At 34.2% G+C, this 20,090-nt stretch overlaps 1 protein-coding gene across 2 annotated transcripts; it reads right to left on the minus strand.

Annotated features, from left to right (window-relative positions):
• Positions 1-1,683: 1,683 nt before the first annotated feature.
• LOC131048025 (uncharacterized protein At4g28440) lies at positions 1,684-8,773 on the minus strand. 2 transcript variants are annotated; one of them, XM_057981852.2, is made up of 3 exons: positions 8,593-8,773; positions 7,959-8,272; positions 1,684-2,430 (listed from the first exon to the last, which is right to left on the minus strand). In XM_057981852.2, the coding sequence occupies exons 2-3, from the start codon at positions 8,203-8,205 to the stop codon at positions 2,243-2,245; spliced, it is 435 nt and encodes a 144-aa protein (XP_057837835.1). In that variant the 5' UTR covers positions 8,206-8,272; positions 8,593-8,773; the 3' UTR covers positions 1,684-2,242. The 2 variants fall into 2 exon arrangements, with proteins under 2 accessions (XP_057837835.1, XP_057837836.1); XM_057981853.2 differs by having other exon boundaries at positions 8,423-8,767.
• Positions 8,774-20,090: the final 11,317 nt, after the last annotated feature.

Here is a 20,090-nt window from a genome sequence, read left to right on the forward strand (position 1 = left end):
ATTGGTTAGATATCTTTAAGTGTATCTCTTACTACTTCTATAATTGACTTAAATGTTATGCGTTTTTACTCCTTGTTCGTATGTGAAGAAACCTATGTTTTTTGTTTTGTTTTTTTCTCCTTGTTTGCATGTGGATGATGTGAAGAAACCTTAATGATGTGAAGAAACCTTAATAGTTCACTTTGACAAGTAGCTTCAAATGGGTTGTATTCTTCATATCATTAATTCCTTGTTTTTTTATCATTTCTGCTTTGGTACTTTCCTTGTGACATTTCTGCTTTGGCACTTTCCTTATATGTCATATGTTGTGACCCTCCTTTCTTATTATTCCTCGTTAGTCTCTAAACTTTGGCTTTTCGTTTATTACATGTTTTTAATGCATCTCCACATTCATTCCTTTTGTACGTTATACTTTGCCTTATTTCTCACCAAAACAATCTTTACTTTTCTTTTGGCTATAATTGGTTTCTAGATGTTTTTAGCTCTCGTGATTGCCATCCACATTTTCCCATGTTCCATTTTCCAATATTATATGCCATTAATTTTATTGTGTTGATATGTGTTTTGCCATGCACAACTTGTATATTTTCTTTCGAGAACTTACTACTCCAAGACTTCTAATGTCACTACTAATATCAATTTATTACCATGCAGAGATAAACACAAAGTTCAATTTGTTTGTTTTTTTAACAAGGGGCTTTAACTTATACATTGGATTATCAGGATTTTAAATTATTTAGCATAAAGTATGAAAAACCTTGAATGAACGTATCTTCAAATCTAAGAATTGACCACCCAATTTAACAATAGTTTGGTGATTTTGATGATTCTCCGACTTGTTCATTGGATAATTGCTGATTTTAAATTGTTTTGCATAGAATATAAAAATCTTGAATGAAGGTATCTTCAGACCTAAGATCTGAGAATGATCTTGACCACCCAATTTAACAATAGTAGATGATTTTTCCAAAATTATTTTGAAATTCTTAAATTTGATGATTTTCATATACTAACTTGAAGATATTGTCCAAAGAAAGAAAAATGAAATAATGACTGGTTGACTTTAATTCTAGTTTAGATTGATTACTACAGTATCATGAGACCATTGCAAGACAGAGACTAAGAAAAAGAGCAACTAGCAGTACAAAGTAATGTTGCGTCACAATTAACAATATCTTCCATCTTCAGGAAGTTAATCCAATCAAATAGATTATTTTCCTTATGGTTCATAGGCAATTGTTTATATCATTGCAATTTTCAATATGTGCTAAGGTGCTTTTACATATTACAACATACACAGCTGAATCCAATCACTATGTAGCAGTAAAACAGTAGAAGCAGTAGCATTCACCCACACCACATTAATTAAGCATTACTTAACCAAGACAAATATAATTGAATATAAAACATGCATGGTAGCTTTTTCTAGAACCAGCTCTCTATAAAAATATCTCATTGCCTCCCTCTACACACAAAACGACAAAAGAAAAATATTAGTAAATTAGTAACATAAAAGGCTCACTCAAGAAGTACGAACAATGACCATTATCCATTATTTAGTCCAAAAATTTATGGATTTGCTAGAAATAGCATGTAAATAACAATACCAATCTCTGGAAACAAAAAGATATGTAAATCTTTTGGCTATTAGTCTGAAGTAACATAAAAGGCTCACTCAAGAAGTAAGAACAATGACCGTTATCCATTATTTAGTCCAAAAATTTATAGATTTGCTACAAATAGCATGTAAATAACAATACCAATCTCTGGACACAAAAAGATATGTAAATCTTTTGGCTATTCGTCTAAAGTATTAATATATACTGAGCAGCAATTATAAATTGCCTACTAAACTGTCTTTTTCCTGAATATTTCAGCCTGTACATAATGCCTGCTTTCAGCTTCTGAAGACCAGACAAGTTCCAGATAGCAAAATTCTAGTATCATCACCATACAAAAATGCTGATATCCTGACATCTGGCTTTCCAGTAAAGTGTTTGCAGGCCTCCAAAATGAACCAACCAGTACTATCACTGCATGTATAGATGCAGCTGGTGAGGTCAAGTTCAACTGTATTCTGATACAAAATGCGTTTTTAGATTTTGTCCTCTTACCAAAAAGAAACATTTTTCACTCTCCACGGCTTTCAGTACCTGAAGTAATTCATTCTATTCAAATCCAATCCAACTATTTGGCATAACAGACCTCTGACTGCGTCTGGCTTTAAAACTAGATTAAAAGATTATTCTGCAACACTGACCAACTCATACTCAACAGCAGAAAGATTATTGTCTTCTTTCACTGTAAAGCTTGCAGGTTCAGTAACTTCAACTCTCCCCCACTTGTCCACAGCAAGACGCATTGTGCCCTTATACATGTCAATCTTTGCATTTCGAATAATCACTGTTAATCCCTCTTTCATTATGTCAACTACAGCAATGCCAAGAAAGAAAGCAATCAGATAAAAATGGATATATATATCTATCGATATGAAAACTCTTGCCATTGTTTATAATGAACTTATTAATCCAGCACAAAAACTTAAAAAAAGATCCTCCATATGTTTTCATTCCCATAATATATGAAATCACCATATATTGGGACTCCAAAGAGGTGTAGAAATCCTTCAGTTTGAAAGGTTTAAAAATTATAAACATTCCAATGCTGAATATCTCACAGAGAAACTTTAATTAAGCTTGAAACTGTAACAAAAATCTCGAAAGTGAGTATCTTAAATGCACACTTTCATAAAATGACTATCTTATATACTTGATTAAAATGTCTATATATAGTGAATGCAAAATTAATAGATTACAGTAAGCAAGTGATGATAAACATCTGTAGAGAATTTAAATTTATTCAAAATGATTTAAACACCCGAAGAGATATATGATGTAGACTCTTAAAAAGGCTATCAAAATGTATTCTTAAAGTACACAGGACACTAAATCCGCATTGCTGCTAACATCAAAATACATAAGTGGTATTTTGCACCAGGCAGGCATGGAAATAGATCAACAATACTATTTTTCAACTGAATTAGAGCAAAGAGCATTCAAGACATGCATCTCATTAAAAGATCTGCACCCTAACCAGTAACAGTGCCAAGAAAGAAAGCAATCAGATAAAAATGGATATGTCTATCCATTTTTATCGAAAGATCCCATTAAAATATATGATGTAGACTCTTCAAAAGGCTATCAAAATGTACTCTTAAAGTACACAGTGCACTAAATCCTCATAGCTGCTAGCATCAGAATACTTAAGTGGTATTTTGTACCAGGCAGACATGTAACTAGATGAACAATACTAATTTTTCAACTGCATTAGAGTGTAGAGCATTCAAAACATGCATCTCATTAAAAGATCTCCACCCTAACCAGTAACAGCTCCAAAACTCATGCAAAAGATTCCAGCTTTTGCATTACCAGGAAGGTCATGTCCAGTGAGACCAGCTCCTATGCCCCCTACATCAGATACCACCTTAAATATTCTAAGCAACTTTCAAGTAGAATAAGATCACATTCACAATGAGTGAGCTGCTGTTATATTTACAGCCCAGATAGTCCACAAAAGCTCACAGACTATGAAGACAGGAAACAATCAATCTGCAACTAGAAATGCAAGCAACATACTTCCCATTAGGATACTCAGAGTGACTGTTAGAGCAGGGTGGTAGAAGTTTCCTGCACTGGCTGTATATAATTTACCAAAAATAGCTGACACATGGCATTCTACGACTGATTGGTTAATATCATCTTGATATTTTTTCCTCGAAAACATGAACCAGGTAATTTTAAATACAGGCTCCTGAGAAAATCATAAGAGTGTTGAATATTTTAATAATTTTATCCAACATGAAACCATTATACTAGAAAAATTTATATGTTATAAACTGTACCATCCAGAATAAACCAACACTCACACTAAAAGAGACCATCATCTAAATTTCCTTTAACATTAATGTTCTTAGATAAAATTGAGTGACAACAAACACCCATATACCGATGTTACTCTTCTATAATGATAAGTAAAATTACTGACCAGACAATTAGGATTACCCTCCCTTGATGTGTCTTCAATTTATGATACAGCACAAAATCTTATGGCAGTTAGTGTTGAACTTACTATTAAAAAGCATTTCATTCTCCTCAATCCCATGACACTTTTTCCTGTATCTATTTGATTATAAATTATTGTTGAATATGGAGTACGAATATTCCACTGATCCATCAGATTCATAAGTTAAGAAAGTCAAAACCTAGTGAACGTGGAGGTCCATTAAAGGTAGTAAGTAGATATCAATCTTAAAAATACAGCTCAAGCTTCCCCACAAGGTCTATCACCTCGCCCAAGATTTATGATATTGTAGCAATAACCTTATTAGTATGCATTAACTATTAATTATTAAACAAGAATATAGACTACATAATTCCAAGGGCCACCTATCATCAAGAAGACCCCACATAACCTCACCAAAGTCTAATCAAATAATACAAATAATCATTTGATTAGAAATGTAGATCAAACTGCAATTGAAGGACACATAAGCTTTTTGGTGGCCACAACACTGCCACTCATTTTTTCTTCGCATGCCTTTGCCTTTTGTTTGTTCCTAATTGTATTCTGGTTTCCAAGTGTTTTAAATTTATAGTTACAGTCATAGTAGGGTTCTTAGAGGCAATACCATCCAGATCAAAAAACAATTCATATAAATGGTAACCAAAATGTAAAGAACAAAGATCTTTACCCCACCTTCCAACCTACCTGTCATTAAATACATTCAAAATGACTCTCTCTCGTCCCTGCCTGAAGGCTCTGCTGCAATCCAAATGGATGGATCAGAGTAGAGGGGATTATGCTCTCACTTTACATGCACCATTCACTCTTAATGTCTTTTGTAAATCAAACTAAGACAGGTGCCCTGGATCAGATTAGAGGGGATTATGCTCTCACTTTACATGCACCATTCACTCTTAATGTCTTTTGTAAATAAAACTAAGACAGGTGCCCTTGTTTAGCTGGGTCTAAGTTCGCAGTTGTAGGATTTGCCCCTGATTTTTCATGATACTAATTCCTCCAGATTTTAAATTAATATTTGGTTACGTTTTAAGAAAACTCACTTGCAGTCAAATGCCAGATATTTTAGTGTCAAAAACTTGTAACATTCTCCCAAAAGCCTCTTATATCCAATGTAATATTTTGCTGTTTTTTTTAATTTCAATAAATCCATTTGATAATCTTCATTTAAGTTTATGCTTGGCACTTATATGAGCCCTTTTGCATTTAAATCAAGTATATATTATAGGGAGTTGAGCTGGCCATTTCTCTTAAAAAAAGCATCTATTCAAGAAATCGCTACCATCCCAGTTAAGGATCTCACATGAGGCTGTTAAACCATGTCACAAATCCCGAGCTGATATGCTGGACACATACCAACAATCTCCCCCTCGGCGCTACCCAAGGGGATTCGAACCTGCAACCCACTCTAATACCACTTAGAGTGAGTTGAGCTGGCTGTTTCTCCCAAAAGATGCATCTGTTCATGAAACTGCTACCATCCCAGTTAAGAATCTCACAAGATGCTGTTAAACCATGTCACGAATCCCAAGGGGTTATGCTGTACACATACCGCAATAGATTTCTTTGTATCTGGATAACCTTCGGCCAACTTTTCAAAGCCCCTTTTTCCCAACACAAGTTCTTTTTAGTATAATAAGAACAATTTAATTCATTCTATTTGTAGGTTTAAAGTATATAAGCTTATCAGATTATTTTTTAACTGGTGACTTGCGTTTCACTTGCATGTAGAGACACATGGTTTAATAGAATTGTACATTGGAACCATATTAACTTTAAATCTGGTTTATTATGACATTTTGCATCTAAGCATCTTACGATTATCAAGGCAACCTAGGCACTACTATCCTTTAAACCCAATTTGATAGTCCAATTCCTCATCCGCTTTATCTTAGAGCAAAAAGTTTTTTGCCTTCCAACTCTGGGCCTAGCGAAGTTACTGGGTATGGCTAACTCAAGCTTTTTGGCCACATACTTATCCTGTAAATGATCTCATATCAATGATTTCATAAAAACTTCCAACTCTGGACCTAACGAAATTGTTAAATATGGTTGACTCGAGCTTATGACCCATATACTTATCCCATCATTGATAAATAATAAAATAAAAGGGATAAATAAAATAATTAGGGACATTAGTAAAAGAGGCGAATAATGTGTCAATTCACCAAGAAAAATTAAAATATGAAAGCCCATCTAAAGTTAGAGTAAGCTCCTTGACAACATCAAATTATTATATTATTATTTTAAAAAACTCGAGAAATTAAAATTTCATCATGTAAGTTCCTATCCATCTTGAGATATTTAAAAATCAGTAAAATTTGTATTCAAAATGAAATTGTAATGATGAGTTCCCTTATGATTATATCCCACTGCCATCTGAAAGGCTAATCATAATATCACCCCAGATCTTCAAAACACAGAAAATAAAAAATTTAATTTCATAAGATACAGGCACACATAACCTCACCTAGAAATTAACTAAATAAGGCTTACGATTGACATGAGATAACTTGGATGCCAAACCACACTAATGCAGTTTCCCTAACGCAAAGACGGGCTGTCCTTTTGGGGCGAACTGACTTTAAAATCCTGAGAGTACCAATATCCATTTCATTTATAGGCCCAGTGCCACGTAAAAAATTATAATTATATAATTCAAGAAACCATCTTTCATTGCGGTGGGCAGACAACTTCATACAATCTATAACTAAAACTAAAACTGAGTTGAGAAGACAGATTTTCAAATAATTCTTTTTCTGAACTGGCTTTGAAACCCTACTAGACCTAAATTTCATTTCTACATGTAAAACCCCCTTACAGAATTTCATATTTCGGAAAAATAGCTATGATCGAGCAACAAGAAGGGTAAAACCCCCTTACAGAATTTCATAATTCGGAAAAATAGCTATGATCGAGCAACAAGAAGGGTACAACTACAACATGACATCGAAACATCAGTTCTAAATCGTAGCCCTGAATTGTCTCTGAAACACCAAGAATTAAAATTTTTAATTCTATTAAAAGTCAATACCAAAATTTTCCTACAAAGAAGGATTAATTTTACCTACTGTGAGAAGATGAAACCCCTCGAGTTGATTTAAACCTTTAAGCATCATATACATCTAATAAAGTTCAAAAAAGCTTCAAGCATTATATTTCAATTATAAAATAAATTAAATCAGGGACTAAAAAAAACACTAGAATGTTCATTTAGGAGAAAAAAAAATATGGCGATATTCCAGGTGAATATAAAACTATAGACCAGAGCGATGAATAGAAAATATAAACCCGACTGATAGCATCTAAATAAGAAAATTTTACATAGAGCGGGGAAGGAAAAACCCTACAGTAGGTAGCTTCGTAATACTAAACAAAAACATATCTGTCACACATCCCATCCACGGTTTAAGCTACACCAAAATTAAAATTTACCTAATGAGACAAGGAAAAGTACTCACCCTAGGTATCAGACCTTTAAGAATCATACGCAAAAATCATTAAATTAAAAGTAAAGTACAGAGTACTTGTTCAATCCTCCTGATATCAAATCATAGACAGAGATCACCCAACAAGAAAAGCTCAGGCGCAAACGCAGACTGCACCCAGAGGCACCCCTTACTTGCAACAACCTTCACAGAAAAAACCTTTCTAAACCAAAAGGCTTACACCGCAAAAATTTATCAGTTACAATAAGGAAATATTCTAGAGTCGCTTAGGAACCCTCGAGTGTAGATTCCAAAACACGGTGAGAAAAAGGGCTAAAAGGATACGGAAATTCAAATTCAAACCTTTTTCTTCAAACAGATAAGAGTCGACTTTGAAAACTCAACAATTATATATACAATTATTTAACCCAAAACAGAAATTACAGTTACCTTGCTCATTTCTGGCTGTGAAAATGATTACGCCAGTATCGTCTCCAACGAGGCACTCGGCGATGCGGACCTGGCGAAGGTTTGCATTTCCTGTAGGGTTAGGACGCGCTCTCTGCAACACCAGCTTCGAACTAACCACCTTCACCACCATCGTGTGCCCCGCCGTCCCCGGCTGCAGCTCATCCACCTTCTCAAACACGGGCTTCCTCAAATTCCCCCTTGGTGCAGCCACCGCCTCTGTCGCCATGACAATAAACCCTTAAGATCCTCACTTCCCCAAACCCTGACTTCCTCTTCTGATCACGGATAGAATCCTGCAAAATACACTATATTGCTTTTAGAAAATTCCTCAAACCCCAATTTCTTCAAACAAATATACACGAACCCTGGTTTCTACAAATCCTAATCCTCTGCAAGAGATCACACAGCGCAACTAACGAAAACCTTGTCACAATTATTCAGACCTTAGTCTCCTGCTGTGATCATGAATCGAATTCTGCTGAACACAACATTTTTTTTTGGCAAATTCTTCGGACTCCAATTTACACAAACCCTAAAGTCCCTCGGAGATCACAACGTCGAATCTTGCAGAGTATAGGAAATCAAACCCAAAAAAAGGAGGAAAAACACACACCTTTGAAAAACCCCAAATTCTCCGAAATTCAACGCAAACCTCCAATCGAAGTAATTTAAAAACTCTGCGAGCAATCGACTTTTTAAACTGCTAATTTTATTCTCATTCTTTCCTTCTTCGTTACGTTGTTTAACGCTTTAATCGACGGCTGCAGATTGCTCACTTCCCACCGGATCAATGACTCACAGGTGTTGCTATCAATGCTTTCGCGTTATTCCCGCGGACTTCAACTATTATCAATTGTAATTATGATCAACACCACCTGTCAATTTTTAAAAAACTGTCAATAATTATTATTTATTAAACCAATTTCCCCTTGGCGGCTCAAATTACTGCTGTACGTATGGTTTACATGCATTCCAATTTGTGTGGAGTGAATCTACACCTTGTATCGTCCAGTTATTTGAGCCACATTTAATAGGCTAAGTGGTACGTAAAGTTCGGTACGCTCTTTTATATTCGTTTTTGTGATTTGCTATTCCCGTGGTTTCATTTATTGAGAGATTTATTAAGGGCTGGCCGTTAACAAATATTATTGCATTTGAGTGAATTTTAACTGGTTATTCATTATTTTATATTTTGCCTAGAGATTTCTATATTTAAATATTTATTCAACTTGCATATTTGTAATTTTTTAAAACTATCAATTGCACCTTAGTGTGCAATGGGTACGCTGAATAGGTGTGGAATGTCAATAGGAGAGATAGGGATATAGAGGGAGAGAGTTAGAGCATGGTAGAGCATGAGAGAGGGGGAGGAGGTAAGGAGATAGAGATATAGAGATGATAAAGATAGTGATAGAGATGGAGTTGGAGATGGAAGAAATAAATATATTGAAAGGAAGAGGATAATTTAGATAAAGATAGATATAGGAAGTGATATATAGTAAGGAGATGGAATTGGAGAAAGAAAGGAATATGGAAAGGAGAGGGAGATGCAAAAGATAAAAATAGATATAGAAAGGTGATATACGAAGAGAGGTAGAGAGAGGGGAAGATATAGGGGTAGAGAGAGATACATATAGATATATAGATAATGAGATAGAGTGATAGAGAAATAGATATATAAGGAGACATGGAGAGAGAGGGAAAGGAAGAGAATGAAAAACATAAAGAAGTAGAGAGATAAAAATAGATATGGAGAGAGGGGGAGATCAATATTTAGGAAAAGGAAGAGAGGTATATAGAGATATATGGGAATATAATCTGGGAGAGATGTACAAATAGAGAGATAGATAGGAGGATAGGAGAGAGAGAGAGAGAGGGATATATATATATATATATATATATATATATATAGAGAGAGAGAGAGAGAGAGAGAGAGAGAGAGATGGGTAAAGAGAGATATAGAGATATATAATTATGGGGATAGAGGTAGAGAAAGACATGGATTGAAAGAGAGGAGATTGAGGGAGATCAAGGAAGAGAGAAAAAGATATAAAAATATAATGTAGGATAGATAGAGAGTGAGATAGATTGAATCATAGATGTAGAGATAATGAGATATAGATAGAAAGGGTGTGAGGAGAGAGAGAGAGAGAGAGAGAGAGAGAGAGAGAGTGATAAGGAGATAGGAAGAGATGGAAGGATATGGGGAGAGGGAGATGGAGAGATGGATAGACGTAAAGAGGGAGATAATGAGAAAGGGGGAGATGGATAGGTAAACATATAGAAAGTGATATATAGAAAAAGTTATGGAGGACTGTATATATATATATATATATATATATATATATAGAGAGAGAGAGAGAGAGAGAGAGAGAGAATAGGGGAGATGGAGTGAATAAGATAGAGTTGGGATAATGAGATGTAACTATAGAGTGAGAGGGGGAGTTGGGAAGAGAGAGATTAAGGGATCAAGAGTGAGATATATAAGAGATGATAGAGGTGGTTAACCAATAGAGAAGGAGAGAGGCATATGTATAGTTTAGGGGGAGATAGAGAAATAGAGACAAGGATAAGGAAATAATGAGTGTGTGTGTGTGTGTGAGTGAGTGAGAGAGAGATGATGATAGAGGTGGAGATATATAAATAGATAGAGAGGGAGAGAATTGGAAAGGGGATGATGTGTAACCAATGACTTGAGATATATATATATATATATATATATATATATATATATATATATATATATAGAGAGAGAGAGAGAGAGAGAGAGAGAGGGGAAAGATAGAGAGAGATAAGGATGGGGAAATAGCGAGCGTGTGTGGAGATAGATAGATAAAGATAAGGATGGGGAATAGTGTGTGTGTGTGTGTGTGTGTGTGTGTGTGTGTGTGTGTGTGTGTGTGTGTGTGTGTGTGTGTGTGTGTGTGTGTGTGTGTGTGTGTGTGTGTGTGTGTGTGTGTGAGAGAGAGAGAGACAGAGACAGAGACAGAGACGGAGACAGAGAGACAGAGAGATGAAGATAGAGATAGGAAGGGAAATATATATAAATAGATCTAGAGAGGGATAGAGACAAAGTAGATAGATAATTTTATATGAGGACCCCAAATAAATTTTTTTTTCCAATAATAAGAGAAATTAAGATGTTTTTACATATGAGAAATCAATAAGAGGACTCAAAATAATAGCCATTACAAATCCAAAGCTAATCTCCTTCCTACATTCAATACAATATATAGAATGCTAGATGCACCAATGTAAGTAAAGTGCAAATAACAAGAAAAAAATAAGTATAGACATTAATGGAACATTTTTTGCACACATGAAAAAAGGGTGAAAAAATATAAAAAATTAAGATAATTTTTTGGAAATAAAGAAAAATTTGAAAATCCTAGACGGGTTTGAGGGTTAGATTCACTGATTAACCAAGATATTTGAGTTGAATTTAAAAGCAAGTACTAAAATAAATACTAAGTTCAATAAACGATGGTGTAATTAATCTTAGCAATCATAAATCAAATATGCATTAATTGAGATCTGACAAACTACGAATGTGAATATTCTCTATCAAGGTTCAATTCAACAAGTTCACACTTGATCCTTATATTTATGACCTTGAATCTGATGCACATTTTCTTTAATTTGTGTATGATAATCTCAACAAGTTATTACTAAAAGAGCCTCTAGATATTGCTATTGTAGGAAGGGAAGATAAGCATCTTCCCACTTTGTGCCTTATTAAACTTCGTTAGACCATTTGTACAATGTTTGATGTGATTAAACACATACCAAGAAACATGCAAATTATTATGTATATATTCTTATGAACGCATAAATTGAAGTAACAATGAAGGTGCATGGTTGTAAATATTTTTTGCAATGTGATTCTTAAATGACTTAATAACCTAGGCATGTAGCATTTTAAACAACACATTAACATTCAAATTTGAATTTTCATGGTTAAATCAATAAATAAGAACAAATCAAGTTTGAATCAACAAAAATCCATAATCGACTTTAAATTTTAAAAAGTAAATCAATACTACAAATACAAGCTTGAACTGCATTAAATATCATAAAAATAAATAATAATAAAAAAAAAAAATCTTAAGATATTAAGTCAAATCCAAATACAACTCTAAGATAAACATCCAATCCTTATAAATGTATACCACTTATATATTAAATATCACATTAAAAAAAAATCAAAATAAGTTCAAACAAACGAGAAATATTCTATTTCTAATCAATAGGACCATTAACTTTTTTGGAAAATAACACATTTTAATGTGGAAGCATGTTATTAAGAGTATTCATATAATAGTTTTGATGCATTCTTTTTGGGTTTTGGATGTTATTCACGTGAGATCCACTTCATTCTACCACATAACTTAATATTAATAATAAAACTAAACATTTCCTTGAAAAACATAATTGTCATCGAGTAAAACATTTCAAATTTAGAAAAAAACCTAGTTTTCCCAAATACTTGGAGCATCTTTAGCCCATGACATGTGAGGTTTCAGAATTTGGAAAAAAAACATTCTTATTGTAATGGGTTTTATTAACATCACTGATATATTGAATCATTTTACTATATCTGAGAATGACAATAAACTTTAATCAAAAGCAATCAATTTTAATTAGAACAACGTATTTAGCTTTGTACAAGTGAATCAGATTCTCTGCGTTAAACAATATAAACTTGACAACTTGGCTAAATATGTGTGCATAAGCTACTATCTAATCAAATTTAAGCACAGAGGATTTTAGTTTTTTAAAAGTAATTTCAATCATTAATCGCTGACGCATAGAAAGAGGAGAGAATGAGAATATTTGACTGGGAGTGAATATCCACCATTGGATGGAGAGGCAACGTGGTCGGTGGCACCATCAAATAATAAATGAAAATTGCATGCGGTGGGGGATAAATATAAACCATAAAGCGAGATTGACTTTGTCCTTTTCGGCATATTTCTCCACCTCAATACAAAATGAAAACATAATGGGTAAAAGATGACGAACATACGAGATCTATTCAATCGTCTTGCATGTGTACAGACGCACAGACAAACGTTGATGTCTTCTGACAGCTTGTTCATTTCAAATAAGGAAACAGCTTCGGCGTAATAAATTATGTAATATATATTGAGAGAGATCAAATTTCAAAATATCTAACATTCATATATACTAGCATTTGCATGAAAGGAGGTGCTTATAAGAAATTATTTGTAAGTTAATATATGATGGATGTATATTGTTTATTGTGCTTATATTTTTTAGTATAATTTTGAGGTATATATAGTATTTTGTGAAACAATACAAAAATATTTGAATTATATATTTTGAAGGAAAGATTTGCAACATTTTCAATTGTGAAGAGAAAAAATGATTAAAAAACTAAAATTGTTATATTGGATTCTAAACATCACTCATGTAAATGGTGAAATGTTAGGATCAAAGAAACATAATTGAAATGGCAATAATCTATAATTAGAGAGAGGATTAAGAAAAATAGAAATATAGTACAATTTCGAACAAAGTTCCAACTAAAAAGCAAGCATATGTTAAAAATAATTATTTAAATATTGAAATCATGTATCAGTGATGTCTTCATCAAAAGAATGTAAAACAAATGAGAACAATTATGACCATAGTCAAAAAAGGTAGAGCCCTAGTTAAATTTGCAATTCAAACTTAACAACCCAAATGATTATTGAAATTATTTTCCATATAAAAAGCTTATCTACAAACAAACAGATTTTTTGTGTAGGTGGAATCAACTTATACGCTGCTTGTAATGGAAAAAGATGCACTTGTTTACTTGTGTATATCAACTCGAAATGGTTTTTACCGTTCTAAATTTCATATGTAATAGGTTCTTCTCTCCAAGCACTAAATAAATAATTACTCAATAAAAATATATGTTATCAAAAATAATTTATATGCATTTTGTAGACACATAAATATGTCCACTAAATTAAATAAATATTTAATATTTGTTTAATACACTAATGTTCTTCGCCCCATTCATGGGCAGTCTAAGGTTAATCTTAGTGTTGTGAGGGGTATGAATTCTGTGTGGACTAAATCGGAGCAAGGGTGGATCAAAACTAATTTTGTTGGAGCTTTGAAAGGTAATGTGGGCATCTCAGGTGTAGTGTGTGTTGCTTGTAATGAGGATGGTTAAATTTTGTTTAAAGGAGCTCAGCGTCTGCAAGATGGAACAAACAATGAAGCGGAAGCACAAGTAGCTTTACTTGCGATAGAACTAGCAGGTAACCTGAAGGCTTCAAAGGTCCATTTTGAAGGCGACTCTCAAGTAATTGTGGATGCAATTGTTAAGGGATCCTCTCCGTGTTGGCGCATCAGTAAGCTTGTATATATCATTTGTTCAAAATTAAGAACCTTCCAAGACTTTCAAATTTCACACATTAAACGGGTTGGGAATGGGGTGGTGGATTACCTGTATAATGTGGCATGTGAATTGGATCATTTTGTAACCAAGTGGTGGGGGACCGCAGATGAAGAGGCACATTGAGATGCCTAGGTGGCACACCTAGGTCGAAATTCTTAGTGATAAGGAGAAGTATCGTCACCGTAGTATGTTTTGAATTCTCATTTACTTGCCAAGGATGTTGCATTAATGTGAAACGTGCAAAAGTGGTTCATTGAAATGCTCTCTTTCATGGAGAAGTACGAGCCTTGAATGTAGGCTCTTTTCATTGGGAAGCAATCTCATTATCACATTGGGCTGGAAAGTCGGTGGTCTGGGAACATTCCAGTGTTGCCTTAAATGGTTTTTTCAATTCTTGTATTTAATGCTTTTTTTGTGGTTATTGGTGGTGGTGTGTGTGGCATTTCTAGCAAAGATGGAGGCTAACTTTGCTTTGAAGACCAAAAAGAAGCTCTGCCCATTTCTTGGGTCGTTCACGGAAAGAAGATTGAATGGGATGTTTTTGCACAAAGATGAAATGTTGGTGAAATGCATTCAGAGATTGATGGGAGAGAGCATTGAGTTTGTATAGCATCGCTATAGAACGAATATGGATGCATACTCCCTAATTGTTGCATGGGGGTTGGAACTAGAGCATTCATTGGAGTCGTTAAAAAAGGTGGTGAGTGCAATTATTCCAGAAGACTATAGTTTGGACCTAGAATCCATCTTTGAATGGGCGGTCCTTGGTAGAGGGTTTGATTTGTGTGAAGATATTGTAAATTTCCTTCGCTTCTTAGGGCAAAAATATACTCCTTTCTTGAGGTGGTGAGATAACTAGATATATGCATGTCTCAAAGAGGAGGCACAAATTAGGTAGGAGGCTTTGAAGCTATTTGTGGACATGTTGGAGGTTGACGAGGAGCTGCAGCATGCCTTTAAGGAGGTCAGCGCCCTTGATGAAGTGGGAACGAGTGTTGAGGCAAGAGGTCAAACGAGGAAACAGAGGTGTGTGGACCCTGGCTCCTCCTCTGGTTAGCTCTGTGAATGGAGTCCTTCTACTGTGTTTTTTGGCTTGGGGGTTATTTCCATGTTTTTGCTCTGGTGTAGCTACTGTTTAAACTATTTTATTGTTAAAATTCTCCTGGTTGATACTGTAATGAGCCATTTTGGGGTGCGCAAACTGTTTAATTTGTGTATGATGACACAGTGATTGGTTAGTGGTTGGGGGTATAGAGTGGTTACGTAATGATGTTTTTTTTGGGGGGTGGTTTGGAACTGCAAGAGCTTTTGGATTGTTGAAATGTAAACTTAATATTACTAATTAATAAAAATTATATTATTATCGATAAAAAAATACACTAATAATTTTCTATTAATTAAATTTACATTTAATTAATTCATTTCAATCTTATTCTACTAATTTAATTAAATAAATTTATTTAAATTAAAAATACTAACTATAGTCCAAATATTAAATAAATTGATTAATTTATTTAATTCCCCTTTCATCTCATTTAAATAAATTAAGCATTTATTTTAAAATCCCCATTTAAATAAAATAAACATTTATTTTAAAATCCTCCCATCCACTTGCATTCTCCTACAAATGGAAGTTGCGCCATTATTTTGAATAAATAAATTATTTATTTAAAAATCCCTAAATCCTCACCCACTTGCGAAGCCCGCTTGCTCACTGACCCTTCTTCTAGATTCTTCTAAGCCCTTCTAAATTAGCCTAAACCCCCTTCTAATCACTTGCACAATCTTAAACCCAAATTAACCCCCAACCCATCGTCTCACCCGTTTAAGACTCTTCTTCTAGATTCTTCTAAGCCCTTCTAAATTAGCCTAAACCCCCTTCTAATCACTTGCACAATCTTAAACCCAAATTAACCCCCAACCCATCATCTCACCCATTTAAGACTCTTCTTTTAGATTCTTCTAAGCCCTTCTAAATTAGCCTAAACCCCCTTCTAATCACTTGCACAATATTAAACCCAAATTAACCCCCAACCCATCATATCACCCATTTAAGGCTCTTACATAGTCTTAAATGTTTCACTTCTTCAACACACTAACCCACATGGATCGTGTCCCTTTAGTCAAGGCCTAACCATGGGTAAACATTGCACAAGAATTTATCCATTAGATATTATCCAATAGCCTAACCACATGAGGTTACCCTCATGTCTTCTCAAGCATTAAATGCGTCTTCCCTCTCCTCTCAAGCCCTCTCATGATGCCACTTGTCACCATTGCATTGGTGTAAGTTGCAAACATGGATTGAGGATCAAGCCCTCCTCATGCAAACCTAGCCCTTACTAAGCCAAATCAATCTTGACCATTCAATCAACCATTTTGCCTATAAAAGGAACCCTCATCCTCAAGGAAAGGGGGAAGCATTTTGAGCATTGTTACTATAGTTGCATAAGCATTTTACTCAGCTTTCTCATAACATTTATATTTGTGCATTTGCATAGCAATAGAACTACATTTTCAACCACATTCAATCCTTCATTTGGCATCCATAGCTACATGCTAAAAATTGAGGGCTACATTAGAGCAAGCTTTTGGATCTTGGAGAGGAGAAAAATGAGGGAGAGCTATCAAGAGCATCATGGGAGCGTCTTAGGGAGTCTCTTCTCCCTTCTTTTCATTTATTTTGATTTCATTTGTGTGCTTGTTAATCTCTTCTGATATGTCTGTGAAGGATTTCGGTTCATTTGTTTTGGTTTTTGGTTGAGACTAACATATTAACACTTGTTCTTTGTTTATGGCTTGTGTCCCCTTTAATGTCCATCACATTCTATTCACACAATATGTGTGGTTTGTATTGAGAGATAATATTCTTTAAAATATTTTTTTATTATAATTATAATGTCGTAAATTACACCCCATATAATTCTACGCTACATAAACGTCTCTGCTTTACGCTGATTGGAGACCTTCTTCATCACCTTGTCCTTTTGTAAATCTCACTTGCCCCGTCGACCTTTATCTTGTCCTTTTTCGATCCAATTGACTATTTGACTCATAAAAAACAATGCGTCACAGATATGTCTACGTGTCGCGTGAGCATCCCTTGAATTCGATAGTTTAAAGGTGGTCATTTGAGCGTTATGCCTACGCCTGCAAGATGCTTGTAACGCCTCTATGCACATCCATCGACATTCATTTTTGCCCATTTGGCTGCTGTCTCACATTTGGCTATCGATTGCCATATTCTCACAGCTCTATTCCATTGTTGAAGTTCTAGTTGCATGCTCGATTCTCTTGGTTCTCACATTTTCAACGCTATTCTTGCATTCTGGGAGATCGGTCTTCTTCTTCTTCTCCATATGCTAGTCGCTTTGGGTGTGGAAGGGTAGTGATTTTCTCCTTTCATTTTGTTTATCTCCATAGCATATTTATTATTGAATATCTATTATGCTTTGTTTTATCATTTTGTTTATCAAACAATCTATCTATCTATCTCGATTGTTCATGAAGGTGGAAACACCAAAACGGTATGATTGTGGCAAGCCTCTAAATCACAACCGCAACATTTTCTCTTCATTTGTTGTGTGTGCAGGTTGTCGAACAAATTCAGGGAATTGGTTGGAATCTTCAAGTGTAGGATTGTTGTAAGAATCTCCTTCCTTTTTCATTCTTCATTAATATTGTTATTTTCATTATATTTGCATTGTTAAGGATATTGTTGTAATACATCAATAATTGGTCCTTGTTAAAGATTTGTCATCTCAGACCTGCGCCCAAGGCCTTCAACAGAGGCTAAGAAAAGGTCATCAGGGAGCCTCTTTGGCTTGTTCTTTTGGGTTTTATAGTTACGTAATCTTATTGCATCTTCTATCCGGTAATCTCGGTTCATATTTTTGGATAGTTAGTTGTTGATATCTTCCTGGCTCACTAAAGCACCAATTTAGTGAGGTAGCAAAGATTGGTTTGCTCCTTGAGGTTTATCACTTCAAGGGTAGCAAATCCTCTCTACAATTTTATTAAGATATTGAAATAGCATGTTGTTATTCACATATATTCCTGCATTTGAATGCAGTTCTAAGTGAATTTTAGTTACTTAAATTATTCTAGTATAGAAAACAAAGAAAATGAAAACTACACGAAAAAATAAGGATGTAGACAATCTTTTATATGTATGTATGTATGTGTGTGTGTCTATATGTATGTGTGTGTGTTTGTATGTAAGTGTGTATGTATATGTGTATATATGTCTATATGAATATATGTATATGTGTATACACACACATATATACACATATACATAAATATACACATATAGACATATATATACACATATATACATACATACACACACACACATACATATATATATATATATATATATATTGTAGACACCTAAAACTTGCACAACTAATTAAATGAATTTTATTCATTTAATCATCATTTATTAACCTATTAATTAGACTAAGGCTTAATTAATATCCCTATTCTTCCAATCAGCCTATTAATCAAATTAAAGATTTGATTAAAATATTTTTCTTCTAGCCTAACCTATTAGTTAAACTAAGGTTTGATTAAGTACCCTCTAGCCATTTAATTGAATAAATCTTATTTATTTAATTAAAACCTCTTTTTCCTTTTAATTGAATTTACATTTGATTAAAATCCATTTGCATTTAAATAAATCATTATTTATTTGTGAATAGTCCCCCCACTTGCAAAATCCTACAAATGCAAGTTGCATCCCTTTTGGCTAAAATAAATCTTTTTATTTTATCTAAAAATACCTATTTTCCTTCACTTGCATTCTCCTACATTTTCCACTAACATGCTAAAATTTCTCTAGAACCCCTCTAACCTCTCATTAATTAGCCTAATTCCTCTAGTCGTGTCACATCCCTAAAATTGGGGGAGTCACTTCTAGAAATTTGGGGAAAGTCTTCAAAATGTGTTGAAGACTCTACCTTCTTCAACAAGTTAACTTGTTGAGTCTTCCAAACTTGTAAGGTTATCTAACTTTAAACAAGTTAACCTCCAAAGTCTTCAAAGAGAATTTAATGCCTCTTACAAGACATCACCCTAGCCCATGATAATTGTCCCTTTGGCCATCCCTCAACTTTGCACAAGAGTTTACCTCTTGGACAATATCATGCTCCCTTGGATAATGGCATTATCCAATGTTGTCATCCCTTGATGGTATCCCTAATGCTTACTTAGCATCTAATGCTTGCTTAGCATCCTCTCAAGCCATCTCAAGGTGAAATTTGTCAACTTGGGATTGGATTGAATTCCTCCCATGGATTGATAACTTTCAATCCTAGCCCTTGTTGAGATTGTTCAATCTCAACCATCCATTTCTCTGTTTTCTCTATAAATAGAGCCCATTTCTTTAATCTATGGATCCGTCATCTTTTGCATCCATATTATAGTTATTTTGTTGTGCAGGTTATCAAGGAGCTCCAATTGTTCATCCTCAAGCATCTAGGCCATCCCAATTGCATCATAGTTTAGATTATAGCATGCTTTAGATTGTCATTTAGCTTAATTTCATATCAATTCCATAGCATTCTCATATCTCATCTTCATCTTAGCTTAATTACATCACTTAATCTTTTAATTTGGAAATACACCTCCATCTTGCATATCATCTATCATAGTTCTTCATCCACATCATATCAATAGTTTTTCATCTAATCACT

This window comes from Cryptomeria japonica, chromosome 6, assembly GCF_030272615.1.
Source record: "Cryptomeria japonica chromosome 6, Sugi_1.0, whole genome shotgun sequence".
Taxonomy (NCBI): domain Eukaryota; kingdom Viridiplantae; phylum Streptophyta; class Pinopsida; order Cupressales; family Cupressaceae; genus Cryptomeria; species Cryptomeria japonica.

Excerpts from the sequence above, each read along its gene's own strand:
- LOC131048025 (XM_057981852.2), bottom strand. The coding sequence starts at position 8,205 with ATGGCGACAGAGGCGGTGGCTGCACCAAGGGGGAATTTGAGGAAGCCC. Across the intron at positions 2,431-7,958 it reads CACAGCCAGAAATGAGCAAG|TTGACATAATGAAAGAGGGA; the intron begins GTAACTGTAATT and ends GCATTGCTGTAG.